General features: G+C 31.8%; 2 protein-coding genes across 2 annotated transcripts; one reads left to right on the plus strand and one right to left on the minus strand.

Annotated features, from left to right (window-relative positions):
* The first annotated feature begins 286 nt into the window (after nucleotides 1-286).
* LOC131618999 (uncharacterized) lies at nucleotides 287-1,180 on the plus strand. Its single transcript, XM_058890144.1, has 2 exons — nucleotides 287-1,018; nucleotides 1,100-1,180. Exons 1-2 carry the CDS (start codon nucleotides 287-289, stop codon nucleotides 1,178-1,180), a joined length of 813 nt encoding a protein of 270 aa, XP_058746127.1.
* Nucleotides 1,181-14,701: 13,521 nt separating this feature from the next.
* LOC131617199 (uncharacterized) lies at nucleotides 14,702-18,493 on the minus strand. Its single transcript, XM_058888541.1, has 8 exons — nucleotides 18,219-18,493; nucleotides 18,061-18,137; nucleotides 16,824-16,926; nucleotides 16,503-16,600; nucleotides 15,893-16,023; nucleotides 15,497-15,797; nucleotides 15,286-15,422; nucleotides 14,702-15,203 (listed from the first exon to the last, which is right to left on the minus strand). Exons 1-8 carry the CDS (start codon nucleotides 18,430-18,432, stop codon nucleotides 14,921-14,923), a joined length of 1,344 nt encoding a protein of 447 aa, XP_058744524.1. The 5' UTR covers nucleotides 18,433-18,493; the 3' UTR covers nucleotides 14,702-14,920.
* Nucleotides 18,494-20,378: the final 1,885 nt, after the last annotated feature.

Below are 20,378 nucleotides of genomic sequence, written 5' to 3' on the forward strand. Positions count from 1 at the left end.
AAAATATGGATGAGGGTGATACAAATGATGTTGACATTGTGGGTGGTTCTGATGATGATTCTATAGACTTGGATTTGACTACAGTGTTACCTAAACATACATCAGAAGTACCAACTGAGCATGTTGTAGACGAGGATTCAGATCAGCTATACACTCCACTTGCTAGTGAAGATGAACAAGAGTATGAACATATTTCAAATTCCAAAGTAGTGAGACATTGAATTTTAAATTAGGTTTGGTATTTAACAACAAGGATGTGATAAATGATGTTGTCAAAGAGTATGCAATGGTTAACAATAAAAATGTGTGGTTCAAAAAGAATGATGGAAAAAGGATGGTGGTCACTTGTGAAGAGGTTTGTAAATATTACATGAGGTTTAGTAAGAGGGATAGAAATCAATATTGGCAAATTACTAGTTTGTTTGATGAACATACTTGTGCTAGGACTGCATACAACGGACAATCCAAGATTGGATGGTTGGCAAAGCAGTTTGTCCACATACTCAGACACGCTCCAAACATGAAATCAGTTGGGTTAATAGCTGTAGAAATTGAAATATTGGGTGTGAAACTGTTAGTAGATCAGGAAAATAGAGCTCAGTCAAAAGTAGTGGAATTGATACAAGGGGTTGGGAGGGATCAGTTCACACATCTGAGGAGTTATGCACAAGAACTTCTGAATTCAAACCCTAACAGCAGTGTAATTTTACAGTATACTGATTCAACTAATGGACCTGTATCTGAAAGAATATATGTGTGTTTAAGAGCGTGTAAAGTTGCATTTGCTAAATTTTGTAGACCATTAATATGTTTGGATGCATGCTTTCTGAAAGATGACTATGGGGGACAATTGATGGCAGCTGTTGGAAGTGATGGGAATAACCAACTATTTCCCATTGCATATGTTGTTGTAGAAGCTGAGACTAAGGATTCTTGGGAGTGGTTCATAAATATTCTCCTTGAAGACTTGCAGTCAATTAACAATGTTCCATATGCCTTTATCTCAGATCAACAAAAGGTAATTGTTGTATGCATAAGAGTTCACTAACTGTACTAAAGTGTTTATCATGCTAACATTGTTTTATGTATATGTTATCAGGGACTTATTCCATCTGTTCAAGGCATAAGTGAACATGTTGAGCAGAGGTTGTGTGTAAAACTTCTGTATGAAAATTGGTAAGATTCTATAGACTTTTGAAAGAATTAGTTTATTTCATATGCGTTATAGATTAAAAATTCAATTTTTTCATCAATCTATATTTTTAATTTAGAGAAAAAGATAAATCCTTGATTACGCTTTATATATCGAAAAAAATTAATTTTTTATCAATTATTAGTATACTTATTTGTTTATTATATTTCAGAAGAAAAAAATATATTTTTCACATGCTTTATATATTAAAAAAATCAAAATTTTAATCTATTAGTATACTTAATTATTGTTGAGTTTTAAAAAATTAGATCTTAGAGCATTTATAAATAAAAAATTTGTTAATTTAATATATAAAGATGCTATCCTTTTTAAAAATATTTTGTTCCAATATATTTCGCTTAGCATATATTTTTTATATTATTTTATAGTTATGATTTAAGATTGAGGAAGGTTGATTGGATTTGGATCTCATATTTTATATTTCTCTCAATCTTAAATCTTAATAATTTAATTAATCTAACAATGAAGTAACAAAATTGCATATTCTAAGATATATATATATATATATATATATATATATATATATATATATATATATTTGAACAAAATATATAATATATATATATATATATATATATATATATATATTTGAACAAAATATATAATATATATATATATATATATATATATATATTGTTCAAATATATATATATATATATATATATATATATATATATTTGAACAAAATATATATATATATATATATATATATATATATATATATTTGAACAAAATATTTTTAAAAAGGAAAAATACTTTTATATATAAAATTAACTGCTAATTGATAATATATTTAACAATAAAGAGTGAAGACTCATTTTGGTCCCTCACAAATATTACACGAGTCAAATTAGTCCCTCACAAAAAAATTGACCCAACTTAATCCCTTACAAAATTTAACCGGATCATATTAGTCCTTCTGCTAATATTTTTCTCAAATCTATTTTTTCCTACTTCTAAACCGGTTCTTTTCATACTTTTAAACCGTGACTGGACTGACACGTTGGATTTTTTTTATTTTTTATTTTTTAAATACTAAATTAATTTTTATTTTTAATTTCATTTTTAAACAGTTATCAATGAATAATATCAAAAAAGCCAAAATTATTTCTTATAAAGTAATTTTTAAATAAGTAATTTTCATGATTTCTACTAATATTAACAAATTTTATACAGGTCTCAAATTCAAGTCCCTTCAAATTAATTGATGTTCACTTTACAACTAGACAAATCAATTTTTATCGTTAATAAAGTGCTTATCATTTACAATTAGAAAAATCAATTTCTATTGTTAGTAAAGTGACTATTATTTACAACAAGACAAATCAATTTCTATTGTTAGTAAAGTGACTATCATTTACAACTAGATAAATCAATTTCTATTGTTAATAAAGTAATTATAATTTACAACTAGACAATCAATTTCTAGTAAAGTGACTATCAATAACAACTAGACAAATCAATTTCTATTGTTAGTAAAGTGACTATCATTTACAAATAGACAAATCAATTTCTATTTTATTAAATTGACTGCCATTTAATCCGAAGAGACTTAGGTTCGAGACCATATTGATACAAATTTTGTATTTTGTATTTTAAATTTAGAATTGTTTAAGATTAACCACATGAGTCTGAGTTCAACTCCTTATAAGAAACAATTTTGACCTTTTTATATTATTAATTTATAATTGTTTAAAAATGAAATTAAAAATAAAAATTTAAAAAATGAAAATAAAATAAAATCCAGCGTGGCAATCCGATCACGGTTTAAAACTAGGAAAAAACCGGTTTGAAAAAAATATTAACAGAAGGACTTATATGATCCGGTTAAATTTTATAAGGGATTAAATTGGGTCTATTTTATTGTGAAGGACTAATTTGACTCGTGTAATATTTGTGAGGGACCAAAATGAATCTTCACTCAACAATAAATGAATATCTATTTTTTTAAAACACAATCAATAGTCAAATATACTAATTAATTAAAAAAAATACTTTTCTTTCAATATAGCATGCGAAATAATATACTTTTTGAAGTATAATCAACATTTAAGTATACTAATTGATTAAAAAAATCAATATATAAAACATATTAAAAAATCTATTAATAAAATTTGAAAAATATTAAATCAAATTAAAAGGAAATATTAAATCAAATTCTCATTAAAGAGATTAAAATTTGGTGTGAACATAAATGTATAATAAATTTAAAAAATAGGGTTACCGTGAAGGAATCCTTTAAAAGAGATCAAATATTACGGTAGACAATTACCTCATTATTACATTATAAAATATCCAAAACCCTCCATTGTGAATTTTCGTTTACCATTAACAACCGACCTTACTGCTTTTGTGTGTTCTCTCTCAGGCTTCATTATTCTAGTGAAAATCTAGTACCTATATAACAAGGTTTTTTGTTATTCACTTTCGTATGCATTAGTCTTTCCCCTTGAAACTTTTTTTCTCAAAATACTATATTTGGAATTCCTAATTGGTAAAATCACCATGGTTACATGTATGAATGTTTGGTATTTTATGATCAGTATTATGATTTTCCTTTAATTAATATTTTTTTATTTCTTCTACTATATCAAGATGCGGTCCCAGCGACTTTAACCTAGGGATTTAAGCCTTCATAATATATCAAAACTTTGATGAATATTTGTTGATATAATATTCTTACTACGAAACTACTAGGAAAATATAATTCAGTTTATAAATGACATCTACAGCTGAACAAAAAAATGAAGGGACAATTGCATATCGGTTAAGATCAAGTTCTAGAAAGACACCCCAAATAAATGGAGTTGAAGGTAATTTCACATATTTCTTTATTCTGTTTATTGTCTAATTTCCATTAACAAATTTATTCTTTGGCTACTGTGTTGATAATAGTTAAGCCATGTCAGTTAGAAAAAGACATCAAAACTGAAAAGATTGCAAAGAAGAGTAGTGATTCTGATTATAAGACTTCAAATATTTTTAATACTTCTGGTGGAGAAGAGAAGAAAGGAGACAAGCCTTCATCAAGTAAACAACAACAAGATTTACAAAAACCAATAAAACAACAACCCATACACCATATTCGATGGAAAGGTACGTACCACTCACACTCATTCATCGATCATACATGTATTTTTTTAAAGAATTGTATGACAAGATTTATGATTGTTTACAGGTATTGAAGACACGAGTACACAATGGAACTGTGATTTGTGTAAGCTTGATTTATCTAAAGAGGAACAAGAACGTTCAATTCAACATGGAGATGAACTGCAGTATTATTTATTGTCCTCGCAAGGGAGAAAAGATGATTTGAGTGGAAACGTGTTACCGGAAGTTGTTGTTCTTCCATGCAGTCATGTCTTCCACATCAAATGTTTATCTGCATCGCTCCAGCTCACTCATGTCACTGATCCTTTGTGCCCCATTTGTGAGAACAATACTTAAATAAAAACAAACATAACAAGTGGCTTTACAAATAACCCATCACTATTTTGTATTAATTTATAAAAATAATTTTTGGATGTTTTTTCGCTCTCATTATTGAATGTTTCTAAAAATATGAATTAAGGTTTATTTTCATGCAAGTATTTCTCCGTTTGTGATACGGTTATCACACCATTCTAAACTTAAGTGATAAGAAATAAAATTAATGTTCTTTTTTTCTCTATATATACTTGCTAGTTGAATATTTAATTCATAAATATTATTTCTATACATGTTATTGTCTTGTTTTGTTAGTGAATTTAATTAATTCCGTTAATTTTTGATATTAAAAAACCAATATTATTGGCAGTCCATCAAAGACCTCATTAATTTTTTTAATCTTAAATATTTGATTATTTTGTAAAAATATCACACAAAAGTCTATAGAGTCTTAAAATTGAAGTGTGTCTGAGTATGTGGGCAAATTACTTTGCCAACCATTCAGTCTTGGATCGTCTGTTGTATGTAGTCCTAGCACAAGTATGTTCATCAAACAAACTAGTAATTTGCCAATACTGATTACCATCCATCTTACTAAACCTCATGTAATATTTACAACCCTCTTCACAATTGACCACCATCCTTTTTCCATCATTCTTTTTGAACCACACATTTTTATTGTTAACCATTTTATACTCTTTGACAGCGTCCTTTATCACGTCCTTCTTGTTATAGACCAAACCTAATTTGAAATTCAATGTCTCACTACTTTGGAAATTTAGAAAATATTCATACTCTTGTTCATCTTCACTAACAGGTGGAGTGTAGAGCTGATCTAAATCCTTATCAACAACATGCTCAGTTGGTACTCCTGATGTATCTTTAGGTAACACTGTAGTCCAATTCAAGTCTATAGAATCATATTCAGAATCACCCACAATGTCAACATCATCTGTATCACCCTCATCCATATTCTCACCCTCAACATTAGTATCACCCTCATCCATATTTTCACCCTCAACATTAGTATCACCCTCAGCCATATTCTCACCGTCAACATTAGTAACAACCTCATCCATATTCTCTCAGCCATATTCTCACCCTCAACATTAGTAACAACCTCATCCATATTCTCACCCTCAACATTAGTATCACCCTCAGCCATATTCTCACCATCAACATTAGTATCACCCTCATCCATATTCTCACCCTCAACATTAGTATCACCCCCATCCAAATTCTCACCCTTAACATTAGTAACACCCTCATCCATATTCTCACCCCTCAACATTAGTATGACACTCAACATTTGCATCTGCCTCAACTTCATCATTATCATAAACAGGTCCATCCTTTCCCAACTCTTCCTCATCTACTATATCAGGGATATCAATACCATTCTTAACTTAGACATCAACCAAATCAAATCCATCAACATCTTTAGCAAATCTTAGTACATCCCTATCATTTTCTATAGGTGTAAGACCCCTAGCAAAACTAAACTTGGGATTTACATACCAAATGCACTTCAAACTTGTATATCCCACCTCATGAATAAATTTCTCTAGCTCAATGTAAGACATATAATCAACATCCCATGCCCAATTCAATTATGTTACATCCCCATCTAGATACCATTTAACAGGATTGTGAACAAGTGTACCCTGATGGTGAATTCTTAGCCTAACTTTATGTTCAATAGCTGGCTTGAATAAGACAAATTTTAGGGTTAGGGTTCAGATTAAACAATTACGGTTACACACGTTGGGACCACAGACAAAACATTAGGATTAAAAAACTAGGGTTTCAATGAGTTGGGACCACAGACAGAACATTTGGTATAAAACACATTGGGACCACATACAAGACATAGAAATAAAAATACGTTCCTCAAGCAAAACTTTTCGTCTTCTTGCAACTTTGATGACGGTGGAACTTGAAACATTGCAAGGATTTTGAATCAAACTTGGTTAGGATTTCACTTGAAGGTGAGTTTCGCTTGAAGGTGAGCACATATGTAAGTAAGATGGAACGAAAATGATGATGAACGAAATTAACAATGAGTTATCACTTTATGACCTAATTTAAAATAATTTTTTAATTCTTAAAATAAAATATAATGTTTTTGGAAAAATAAAATATTAATTTACCAATTAAAAATGGATTTCAAAATAATTTTAATGATGTGGCAAGTGATTGGACAAATTATGAAGTAACATGTGAATAAAAATGGGGACCTAATAGTTGATTTTTTTTGTTGGGGGACTAAAAGTGCATTTAAGCCTATTATTTTTAAAAAATAAATAATTTTAAAAAAGACATTTATTTTATAACACAAATATAAGGATGTGTCATTAACCAACTTCATAATTAATTATACTAACCATAAAAATGTACATCATTAACCACTTATTTTACTTATAATTTATTAACCACTTTCACTACTTAATTAATCAATTAAATACATACTATTAACCAAGTTCTGGCACTAAATTATAAATGTATTAACCAACTTTTATACTTCATTAACCATTTTTATTTTACTATTTAATTTTTTTATTTTTTATTTTTGAGAACTCATTAACTAAGTTATGAATTATATTTGGGCTTAGGCCCTCTTCAATACCAAAAAAAAAAGTTATGAATTGTATTAACTAACTTTATACATAATATTAACCAAAATTGATTTACTATGTAAGATTTAATATTTGATGTTAGAACACTCAATAACCAGACTCTAAATTATATTAATCAAATTTTTATATCCTATTAACCAAACTTATTTTAGTGTAAAAATTACACAATGTCAAAATAAAATAGTTATTGTTCACTGTATTATGCAAGTATACTTGCATATTTATTATATTTTTGAATTACTTTTTTTTTTACAAAAAAAAAGTATAATTCATTTACCCATGAATTTAATGTGTTATAAAAACACACTTCTAAAATTTAAAGGGTATTTTTTGAATTTTTATAAGGTATTTTTTCACTATATAGGATGAAATACCTTATAAAAATTCACTTGGACTTTGATTCAACCCTTTCCATCAGGTTAACCGGGCTAAAATGGGTCTGGTAGGATGTGGTACTTTGCTAGGTTTTCTCTCATGGTATAGTTTTGAAAAAAAAGGGGTTATTCTTGATACTCTTAGTGGTTCTCATGCGCCCTAGTAAAAAATCAATAATGCTTTTAAAATTCAGAAATGTCATATACCTCACATTCCTCGGTAAGTGAGACACACATTTATTTTGTCATAATTCAAAAATTTATTTTTGGAATAAATTTAAAAATATACTTTCGTAGGAAGCAAGCCTCAAGCTGAAGTAAATCATTGGACTCATTAGAGAATGCCACCTTGGATTAGAGTTCATCCTCAAAGACACCATGGTTCTGCTTCTTCGACAACAAGAGGTGATTAGTAATTTAATTAAATCAACTACGTGCTTCATGATAATACATGTTCATCATAGTGCTTCATACCAGAAATAAAAATGGAATTAAAAAAAAAAATCATTCATGTGAACTTTTAGTCATCAAGTTGGTGTTTTAACTCAAAAAATTTATGGTTTACCGGTTTTCTTCAAATCAATATCAATTGGCCTCTCTTTTAAAATTGTCAAGATAAACTTTGAAACATTATAAGTAAATGATAGAGATGCCATAAATTGAATTGAAAATGCCGAGGTTGAATATTATTGGGTTCATATACTTAAATTCACTTGTCTTTGTGCTCTTTGTCATAATTTAATATAAGGTGACATTTTTGTTGCATTTTCTGATCATTACAGTGATCTATTTCAGCTTCTGGATTTATTCAAGAAATCTATTTTTAGATGTTTACACCTTAATTTATTCCACCTTAATTTGACATGGGTAATCACAAAATAATAGTAATAATAAATTAATAATCTTAGGTGTTTACACTCAAAATTGAACTTTTTTTTTAAAGTGCACACTATTACCTTTTTTTTACTCAATTGTTTTTTTTAAATTCTTTATAGAAACCAAATTCAATCATAAGAAAAACAAATTTTAAATAGCAAATACTCATAATGGAAATATGAGGAAAAAAAAGGGGGAAAACTATGACAAAGAAAATTAACACGAAAAATTAGAATGTGGTAGTCAATAGAAAATTATGAATAATTATAAATTTTAACACAATACAATTTTTTCCTTCATATTTCTTTATATAAATGATTCAACACAAACAAATAAAAAAAAAATTTACAGGAAGAAATGATCCTATATGAACCTTATATGAATATCACTTGATGACTAATCAATTTAGAATTTAGTCATTTACTCATACTTTGATAAATTTATGAAAAACTTGATGTTCATTGTGATGAGATTGAGGAAGAGACACAAAATTTAAATGATATTGAAGTTAGGACAAGATTGAAACAAATAAAAATTTAGAAAGAAATAGATGGAAATGACATAAATAGGCAGCCACACCCTTTCTTAGAATAAAAAATGATGATAAGTTTCAATAAAATTCAACTTTTATCAATATTATACAATGTGTTTGTTTGACAAAATTCAACTTGATTTTTTATTTATGACTAACTCGTCGATCTTACAATAATTGTTCAGGAAATGCTACAAATCTAGCTCACCATTCTATCAATAATTAATTGGTGGATGAAAGGTCCCTTATTAAAAGGCGGTGGAGTGAGTGAGCATTCATTGCTTTGGTGAATAATAACCACTTTTATCAATATTTTGGACACAAAAATAAAGTCAAGTTTGTGACCAAAATTAGACAAGTCAGAGCCTTACACATTTTATTACAACATAATCAATTAAAAATATTAAGTGGCGCAACAATCTCACATGTTATGTCCTCTTCATGAGTTTGGGTAAAAAATGACTATTCGTTGTCCATTTCCTCTCAATTGGACCATTTTTTTCACTAGTTTGGTTAATAATTGAATTAAGGAACCATTGACACCCCAAACCCGTTCCTTTGTCATAAGACTTCCCAGACTTTGGATTACTTCATTTATGTCTTTGTGCTCCATGTCTTGATTCCTTTACCAATAGACTTTCTAGGCTTAGGATTACTTTATTTATGTCTTTCTGCTTCATGTCTTCATTATACCCCTTATTATCCCCTCCTAGGTGAATATTGTAAAGTTCTATGAACAACCCTTTTATAAGCAATCTCCACATGAGACAACTATTCTTCCCATATTTTACAATTATTTTTAAGGTCACATCTAAGAAGAGTAGAAAGAGTCACATCTAAGAAGAGTAGAAAGAGTTATATTAACTATCACTTCTTTAAAGAAGAGATCAACAATGAGATAAACATCATCTACTTTCTTGCAAGGTATAAAATGTGCCACTTTCAAAAATCTGCTGACAATCATAAAATTAGAATCTGAAATATACTCAGCTTCATAGGTTGACAGGGCAACCACATGTTGCTTCTTGGAGCACCACAAAATGGAACTTCCCGGATACTTAAAGAAATATCCATAAGTACTTCTTTTATCAACCCTGTCTCCACACCAATCAGAGTTTAAATAACATATTAGCTCTGAATCAAATTTAGCACCAAAATGGAATAAAACTCCATACCTCAGAGTCCCCTTAATCTACCTTAGTGTCCCAACAACATCTTGGTAATGTGACCACTTTGGTTTGATTATAAACCTACTCAATATTCCAACTGCATAGCAGATATCATGTCTGGGATTACAGAGATATCTCAATGAGCCAACCAATTGTTTAAAAATTATAGCATCTATGTCATATCCTTCAACATCAGAATCTAGCTTGTGATTTGTTTTAGTAGGTGTGATTGTAGACTTGCAATTTGTTAACTCAAATATCTTTAGAAGCTCTAGTTCATACTTCATTAGATGCAAGATTATACCCTTCTTAGAGTACAGAATCTCCATCCCTAAAAAATATATCATGTTTCCTAGACCAGTCATCTCAAACTCATTTATCAGCACCTTCTTGAACTTGACTATCTCATCTGAGCAACTCCTTATTAACAATATGTCACCAACATAGAGACACACCATAATCATATTTCTTTTAGAGGTATACTGAACATAAGCCCCATACTCCATCTCACATTTTCTGAATCCTTGAAGCTTGAAAAATGAATCAATTTTCAAATTCCGAGCTCTAGGAGCTTGTTTTAGTCCATACAAGGCTTTATGTAACTTATACGTCACCCCTTCCCGATTATTTTTCACAAACCCATGAGGTTGTGACACATAAACTTCCTTTTGTAAAGGACTACTAAGAAAAGCATATTTCACATCTAAGTGCATCAAAGGCCCATTTTTATTAGTAACTATAGCAATCACCAATCTGATTGTTTCATGTCTAGCTACAAGCACAAACATTTCAAAATAGTCTAAACCAGATTTCTGTAGAAATCTTCTAGCTACTAACCTTGCCTTGTGTTTGATAATTGATCCATCGGGATTTAGTTCCATTTTATAAACCCATCTGACAACCATCTTGTTCTTTGTAAGCTCAGTCAACTCCTAAGTCTTATTTCTGTCTATATCCTCAAATTCTTCTTTCATGGCCTTCAGCCACACTTTCATCTTAAGAGCTTCTTCAGTGCTAACTGGTTTAGAGTCTACTAACATGGCACACTGAATGACTTCTCCTTTAGAGTCTATCTCAGTATCTTGCAACATGTCAAACTCTACAAATCTTCTTGGTATTTGTCTAATTTTTTGTGGCCTTTGGCCATCCATTCTAAGAGCTTTCAGCTTCTGACCACTCTGTTTTTCAGCCTTCACTTTGAACTTTTAAAACTCAGCAAACATCTCATGCTTAAAATTGATGAGTTCTACCCATCTCATTCTTGTGAACTCATCCACAAAAGACACACAATACTTCTTTCCTCCAAGTGAAGGTACTTCAAATGATCAACATACATCAGAATGCACTACTCTCAAAGCATGCTTTGCTCTTGGAGCCACTTCTGACGCAAATGGAAATCTAGGTTTCTTGCCTTTCATGCATATCTCATATGACTTATCAGGATTCACAATCTTAGTCATTCCATGTACCAATTTCTTAGAACTCGGATTCCCTAAGATTATGAAGTTCAAATGCCCTTAATCTCTTGTGCAACAACTCAGTGTCATCTTCAACACCTTCTGCACTAAGGTATTTAGTTTTAGTTGTCTCCATATTCACCTGGAATATTTGTTGCTTCCTTGCTCATATTGCATAATCAGCTTCTAATCAGAATCATACAACTTTAAGAGATGATTCTTCATAGTTACTAAGAAACCTTTCTCAATTAGCTGACCTACACTCATTAAATTTCTCTTCATATTAGGAACATACCAAACATCCTTGATCAGAATAATTTTTCCATTCTTCACTCTGACATTGAAATTTCCAATTCCTTCAACATTAAGGTACTCATCATCAACACATCTGATCTTTGTCCTCTTTCTAGAGTCAAAATCAATCATCCATTGTTTGTTTCTAGTTAGGTGATTTGAGTAGTCAATGTCCATATACCACCAGTCTACCAAATATCCATCATCAGATTCATAAGTTATTAATAACACAGGTTCATCATCAGAATCTCCTCTGGCTATGTTTGCTTCTTTTAACTTCCTTTCCTTGTTTGACCAATAGTCAGCACCAAAGTGGCCAAACCTATTAAAGTTGTAACACTGAACATTTTTGTGCCAAACTTCTCCTTTGCCTTCTGATGTTTCTTCTCATCAAATTTGGAGGCTTCTGACTTCTGAGGACCACTATGTCTTTTCTTGGCCTTTGACCAAGACTGTTTCTGATTCTTCTTACTTGAAGACGCTTTTAGAGCCCGCTCTACCTCTCTTTCAGAGTTTCTCTTAGTCACACACAACTCTTGTGTCTCTAGACTCTACTCTACAGATCTTCAATTCTCATGGTGCTGAGATTGTTAGAATGTTCAATTGCTACAACAATGTAATCAAATTGAGGAGTAAGTGATCGTAGTACCTTCTCAACAATAACTTATTTAAAGAGCGTTTCTCCACAAGCTTTCATCTCATTGGTGACCACAATCACTCTGGAGATGTAATCTGGTATCTTCCCATTGTTCTTCATGTTGAGATTCTCATGCAGCTTACGTAGACTCTGAAGCTTCACATTCTTCACTAATGAGTCACCACTGTAGCACCGTACCATGTGTCCCACGCTAGCCTTCACCGTCGTTGAATCAACAAGCTTCTTAAACACATTCGTATCCACACATTGATGGATATACAACAACGTCTTTTGATCCTCTTCCTCATTTCTCTTTGCGCGTTTCTTTGCGCTTCAATGGCATCTTTTGTAACCAGCGTGCAACAATCATTGACGAGATTAAGAAAATCTTAAGCGCCAACTAACACATGCATCTGAATCATCCACCGGTTCTAGTTATTTCCATCAAATATTGGAAGCTTTGTATTCAAGCTACTGTTTTCGCCGTTCATCTTCGTTTTTGTGCAAATTCACTCAGATCTCATCAACACTCGTGTTTCCCAATCCCTCATAATCAAGATATGTTATTCTGTTCCAATTCTGATCTTCAATTGACTGTGAATTGAATGAGCATAAATTAATCACACACGCCTCACGTACACTCGTGTTTCCCTATGAATCTAACTGGAGCTCTAGATATCAATTGTTGGTGCACAAGGTTGAAGATCAAGATGGAAGAAGAGAAAGAAAATTGATTTGTAACTAACTTTCAAAGAAGAGGAAATTCAGTTACACTTTCTGTATTACACTTCTCTAACTGAACATACTCAATTTTTATATCATAATTGAAATTCAAAAATGCATCTCAAATTAAATCTAAACGCAAACTTAACTGAAATGCTAACTAAACTGTGTTGAATTCAGATTACAGTTCAATAATTTTTTGCATTAGATATGGTGCACCCAAATGTTTTTGCTATTGTGTCTACAGATGTCAAACGTGTTGTCGTGATAGAGGTAGATGTTGCCAAACAATTTACAAATTGACAAGAGTTTGAGTTTCTTGATCATACGCTTCAATGGATTCACACAAAGGCATCTAAATTAGGGGTTGGTGTTGTAATTGGAAGGTGAGATAATTGTTCAGATAGAATAACTCCTCCCCGAAAATTCAAACGAGATGACACCGGTTTGAGAAAATGCGAGGGTCCCTTTAAGTTGTGTGGTTATCTATTGTCAAATAACAAATGGAAGCTCGAGTACCGTTCACCATCGATTTTAATGAAGAGAAGATTGAGTTCGGAAACTTCGAGCTGAAAATTGCTACAGATGTTAGAGCTACGTGGAATATATTTCTCCGTTACGAAAAAAATGTCCTATCGAGTTGGACGCAAAAATAGCAAGATCAGTCGAAGATATTCTTAGGATGTTGGAACGCTAAAAAGTTTCATCTATGTAATGTCTGACTAGCTGTGTAATATTTCATCTTTTATGTTATCAATTTTAATTTTAACTTCAATTAGCATATATATTCCTGGATCTGTGTTTCTGTGCCGTTCGAAAATGTACCTACATATGGCTTACAAAAAATGCATCTCCAAAATAAAATCAATCAATTATTTGGGGCGTTTGTCAAATACAAATGTGTTTTCTTATTCTACCATTAAGAAAAAACACATTTAAATTAAAAAATAATATATAAATTGTTTTATTTAAATTCAGCTAATATATAAGTGTACTCAAGAGATTATTTAAGAGAGCTTATGACATACTTGCATGAAAACAATTTTATTTTATTTATTATTGTAAAAGTAATTAATGATTTATTTTATTTTTCTACAATATATATATATATATATATATATATATATATATATATATATATATATATATATATATATATATATATATATATATATATTAAATACTCTATAAAAACATGAATTAATTATCTCTTTTAAAGGATAAATTTATAAAAATCATATCAATTATTAATAAATTTAATACAACAATCTAATTTGAAACAATCCACATTAGTTTTCCCAATATTTCTTCAAATATGACCTAGTAATATAAATAATAATTAAACATAATCTCCTTTCCGGTAATATCAAGTAAAAATCCATCAATTTCATGAATTTGAATCCTTGACATTTATAAAATAAATCAATTAACTGTAAAGTGGAGAGATGCAATATGGAAACAAACATATATCCTTGTTTACCTCTCAGCTCCAGTATTTTCAACATGCTGCCCGTTTTCAGTATAATGTCACGGCTACCCTACCGAATTCATTAACTGCGAAACGATACAAAGAATCGGGTTTAACTTCCAACTGCCACTTGGAATTGCTTAGGTACACGGAGCATCGGAGCTTGAATGGTGCCGGGATTGCCTAGCTGACCACACGCAGCCATCTGATCATCGCCTCTACTGGGTCTTAAAAGGACTACGCATCCTGCCTCAGCTAGCATATTTCTGAACTCAATCATTCTTTCGTCTTTAGTTGGTTTGAAGAAGGATCCACTATGCGGATTGAATGAGATGAGATTGATCTTGCAAGGGATGCCCTTTACCAGCTCGATAAGCCTCTTTGCATCTTCATTGCTGCATTATAAAAATTAAAGCCGAAAAAACTGTAAAATCATTTATTTAACACAATCAATAAAGTGAAAGAAGTTTTCCTAACCTGTCATTAATTCCTTCAAGCATCACATACTCAAATAGAACCTTATATTTGTGTTTGACGGAAAGCTCCTCCCGAAGCGTCTCAAGAAGCAATTCCAGTTTATACTTTCGATTTATAGGCATGATCCAGTTTCTTATCTGAAATAATAGATTTTAGTGTGGCCAATCCTTTTGTTTATTACTAATCTTGGCAATAAAAGAATAACTTTTACCTCATCAGTAGTTGCATTCAAACTAACAGCTATCGCGCAGTTGGACTCGTGAAGGAAACGTCTGAGCTGCGGAACAAGCCCACTGGTTGAAACAGTGACCTTGCGGGGGCTGAAATGAAGCCCTTGATCATCCACCATAATATCTGCAGCTTTAATAACATTATCAATGTTATGAAGAGGTTCCCCCATGCCCATAAACACAACATTGGAAATGGAACCAACTTCACTTGTGAATAGCCGTCTCGCAAAAACAGCCTGCTCAACTATTTCTGCGGCAGTAAGATGTCTCTTAAGACCCATTCTGCAAAAAATTACATTGTATGAAAAACTTGCAGCAAAAGTAAAGAAGGTGGAGTGGCCACTGAATTAATCATTACAGACAGAAACAAGACTTGCCTTCCGGTATAGCAAAATTGACAATTCATGGCACATCCAACTTGACTGGAAACACACACGGTAGTCCTGCCGGTATCACAAGGGATGACAACTGTTTCTATGACCAGCCCATCGTCCAATGTGAATAAAATCTGCAAAATCCTGTGAGTTTAAACAGTCAACAAGAAGATTTTCCAGAAACGCGACTAAATACAAGCAAGCAATGCAAGAAGCTAAAAGCCTAAGCGTATGTTTGGTTCTGCAGTGAGGAAAATTGATTTGGTTGAATTGAAAAGTGAGTTGAAGGTAAAATGATTTATGTTTGGATAAATTTCTACAAAAGTGAGTTGGACAGTTCAGTGTGAAAATCACATTTAGACTCGAAAGCTCCAAATCCTAACTTCAAATAGAATCAATTCTAAAAAGCATAATCAATTCTACTTGAGAGCAACCAAACACATCAGAATCAATTCTACACATCCAAAATCAATTCTGAATGCTCTAAGCATAACCAAACATCCACTAAATATCATCAAGTAATCGCGAAGGTTGCATGCATTTTTAAGGTGGACTAAAAGATTCAAAATATATAATAAGAACTGAAAAAACAATAGAGAAGAATAATTTCAACCTTCCTAGTTCCATCAGAGGCAGTGTGAATTTCTTTCACAGCAAGTGCCTTGAAATCTGCATTTTCACTCAACATCTTCTTGAAATCTTTGTTCAAACCTTAACCACAAGAAAGAATTAATAAATAAAAGTACAGGACTTATTAGTCGATTCAAATTACACAGTTTAGAGTTCATAACCAATTGCTCAATATACTCAGGAGAAGGATATGAAGAACTAGTTCGTTAACATTACTGGTCGATTAAACACTGCTAGATACCGATATTACAAAATCAATAGTTTCTGCCTAGTCTCGAATACATGAAGGAGAAGAAGAAATCACCTTCCAACTCATCAGTATGATGCGCCCAAATATTGTTTCCATACATACGCTTCCATAACATCATAGCCTGCCCTGGTCTGTATCCATGTGATTGAACCCATTTCTGTATCCATTGGCCACAAAAATAGGAGTGAGCAAGTGGAAATCAAAAACACAATTTTATATTTTATTTTGATCATGACATATTCAACATGAAACCGAAGGAAGAAACAAAGTATTCAACATAAAATCCTAGAAATGAAATTAAATATGTACAAATCTTCATGACTAACTTATAACATGTAAGAGTATACAACAAATTGTTGGTTTTCCATGATATTAATCATGGAGAACACAACTGCAAAGACTAACTCATTCGAAGATCTAATCTAGAATACATTTCAGGTCTTCCTCCCCAAATGGTGAATTTCTATAAACATGAATTAGGTATCAAACCCTAGACTAGTGTTTTCGATGGTGGTCCATGGCGGAGAGCCAAAATCCCGCCATACCGGTTGTTTTATGGCACCATTATAGCGGATTATGGAGGGAAAATTCACAATATCGGTTGATATTTACCATTGCAGTGAGCCCAAAAACCGCCATGTATATCCGTCATAGTGGCCATGACACCACAATTTGATAACACTGCCCTAGACCATATTTTAAGGTACCGAGCTGCATGCCGCTCAGAACACACAATAAATAAATATGCATTAAAGTAAGCACAACTTTTTATTGATAATGCTAGCCATGTCCTTAAAATATAACCATTTGGAAAATACTCTATCTAAATTGAAGTTCATTTCAAGTTGTTGGAGACATCTGCATGCACAACAATAACAACTTTTGACATAATGCTATATCTAGTATTATGCTTCTATCCTTCTTAATAACTTCTCTTGTAGTTTTTCTAGATATTCCTCTACCTCTAGTTGTTTAACCTTATCAAATAATCTACATGCCTTCTCTCAATATTCCCAAACCTCCTAAGTCTATTTTCCACCATCTTTTCTACTATAAGAGCTACCCTAACACTCTCTCTAATATTGTCATTTATGATATTATTCTGTTTAGTCTTACGACACATCAAACACAACATCTTCATCTCTGCTACATGTATATACAGAGGAGTAATTTTGGAACATCGATATAAAACTTGAACACATTGAATGCACTGCATACTTTTCTTAATAAAATAAACTAGCATATATATTCAAAGCATAAAGAGTAACATAACCCTAAAAACGAAACATACTTCAAGCTCAGAGTAAGTCATCCCTTTAAGAAGCACTTTATCACCTATCCTTGAAACCGCACCACCGTTCCCATCTCCTGCATCAAACAAAAACTGATGAATCACAATTATATAAAAAAAAAAAAAAAACTGTAGAAAAAGATGGATTGAGTAGTGACCAGAATCAGAGAAGTTGAAGGTGTGGTCAGCGGAGAGTGAAGGAAGGGAAGAAGCGGAAAGGAAGCGGCGAGAGGGAGTGGTGAGAGAAATGAGATACGGCGAGGTTTTGGTGAGAGAAAAGGGGATAATGGATTTGAGAATGGGTGGAGAAGATAGATGAAATATGGAGTTTGTTACTGCACCCATCGCCACCATGCTCATCCAGTTCTTCATGCTGAGTTCATTGCCTCACACACAAAGCAAATTATTCAGTTCCTTACCACAATTTAGTTTTTGTGAAATGATATTTATTTTTTTCTTTTTTTGTGTTTTTAGCAAAATTACGTTATAATAATTTGATTTTTTTTATTTTTAATTACCCATTTAAATTATTAATTCTTAATAGTTTTTTGTACTAGATTTTGTTTGGAGAAATCTTCTAACTTATATATAATCTTCACAAGTGTTATTTAAGTTATATTTTGTGTTTGTCAAACTATAAATTTTGTTTTACAACTAAAGATGAGAGATATTATTAAATATGAACAAATAATTGTATTTTGGTATCTTAGATTCGAATCAGAAGATTTCTCAATGAACTTCATGGCCTTCTCACGCACCGAATTGTCTATTTTGCCCTCGTACTTCCGTAGATGCATCTCCGGAAGCATCCTTATTTTTAAACATTGTTTTGTTCCGTAGATGCACCAACGGAAGTCCTCCGCATGTGCATATACGAAAAGATTTTGGTGTTATATCTCGCGCCAGACCTTTCCTCTCCCTCATTCTTAACATTTTCAAACTCAACTCTCTCAACCCTCATACTCTCTCAACCCCAAACTCTCTTTCCCCTACCTCAAAATCAATATCAAGTTCGACTACGTTATCAACATCAACTATCTATCATGTTCAAAGTGATATTTTAATAGGTAAGTTTTTGGAATTTTTAGTTATTTTAGTGTAGTTTTGAAACTGAATTAGAATGTGTTATTTAGGTGTAGAAATGAATTGATAGGTTTAGGAATAGTGTTTAGAGACAATGTAGGGGTTGTTTGAGGTTTTAAAAAGACGATCAAGCCACAAAATTGAATTTGTAGTGGTTGGAACTATACTCAGACGCCATTGTTGCGTTTCTGAGTTTCAGTTGCTTCCGTAGATCCATCTACAGAAGAGATGGACGTTGGGGCTTTTCGTAGGTCCATCTACGGAAGCACCCATTGTTTTGTAACTAACATGATTCCGTAGGTCCATCTACGGAAGCACCCAATGTTTATGAAACTACCATACTTCCGTAGGTCCATCTACGGAAAGAGTATTTTTTTTTTTTTTTAATTTCTTGTTTATTTGTATTTCATTGTTCATGTACGGTTACCTAGGCAGACATAATGACTCACGGGCCAGATAGAGATATACATGGGAGGATTGCGCACGGGCGCGTGTTGTAACACTCCTTTCTAATACCCCAAATATTTAACATATAATCAGAATAAATAAGTATGCATATAAACAAAGGGCGTCACATCGACGTTTCCAAAAACTAAAAGCTTTCAAAAACCAACAATCATTCATCATCAAATATATAATTACACCTGGTCATCAAGGTAACACCTTTCATTTGTCATAGTTCATCAAGAATATGCATTCACAGCAGAAATAATAAATACTCATGTATTTCATAAATGATCATGTCCCATACCAGTGGCGGAGCCATAAATTTTAGGGAGCCTAGGCAAAAATTGTACACCCTGTTTTTATTAATTTTACACCTTGTGTTCTACTAATTTTGCCTTTGATTTCGTCTAAAAATTTTGCCCTTGATTTTTTCCAAAAATTTTGCATTCTGTTTTTATTAATTTTGCCCTTAATTTTGTCTAAAAATTATTAATTTTTCCCCTGATGTTGTCTAAAAATCGACTATTAGTGTAGGGAGTATACAACGAAAGGAGGGATTGAGCCCGGGCGTGTGTCCGGGCTCGCTGGGCTAGAGCTCCGCCCATGTCCCATACCATAATCATATCTCAATAATAATCCATAAGATAATATAACGTCATATCCAAGATATTCGGCAATATGGCCTCTCAACAACAAATAACAAAACATACATGTTCACAAGATAATATCATAATACATATCCAAAACAAAACATGAGTTCAATACTACTAATTCCAACCCAGTGTTAC

This window comes from Vicia villosa, linkage group LG7, assembly GCF_029867415.1.
Source record: "Vicia villosa cultivar HV-30 ecotype Madison, WI linkage group LG7, Vvil1.0, whole genome shotgun sequence".
NCBI classification, from domain to species: domain Eukaryota; kingdom Viridiplantae; phylum Streptophyta; class Magnoliopsida; order Fabales; family Fabaceae; genus Vicia; species Vicia villosa.

Coding starts and splice junctions, on each gene's coding strand:
- LOC131618999 (XM_058890144.1), top strand. CDS start 287: ATGGTTAACAATAAAAATGTGTGGTTCAAAAAGAATGATGGAAAAAGG. Junction 1,019..1,099: donor TTATCTCAGATCAACAAAAG/GTAATTGTTGTA, acceptor ATATGTTATCAG/GGACTTATTCCATCTGTTCA.
- LOC131617199 (XM_058888541.1), bottom strand. CDS start 18,432: ATGAAGAACTGGATGAGCATGGTGGCGATGGGTGCAGTAACAAACTCC. Junction 18,138..18,218: donor CTTCAACTTCTCTGATTCTG/GTCACTACTCAA, acceptor TGTTTGATGCAG/GAGATGGGAACGGTGGTGCG. Junction 15,423..15,496: donor TGAATGCAACTACTGATGAG/GTAAAAGTTATT, acceptor CTATTATTTCAG/ATAAGAAACTGGATCATGCC.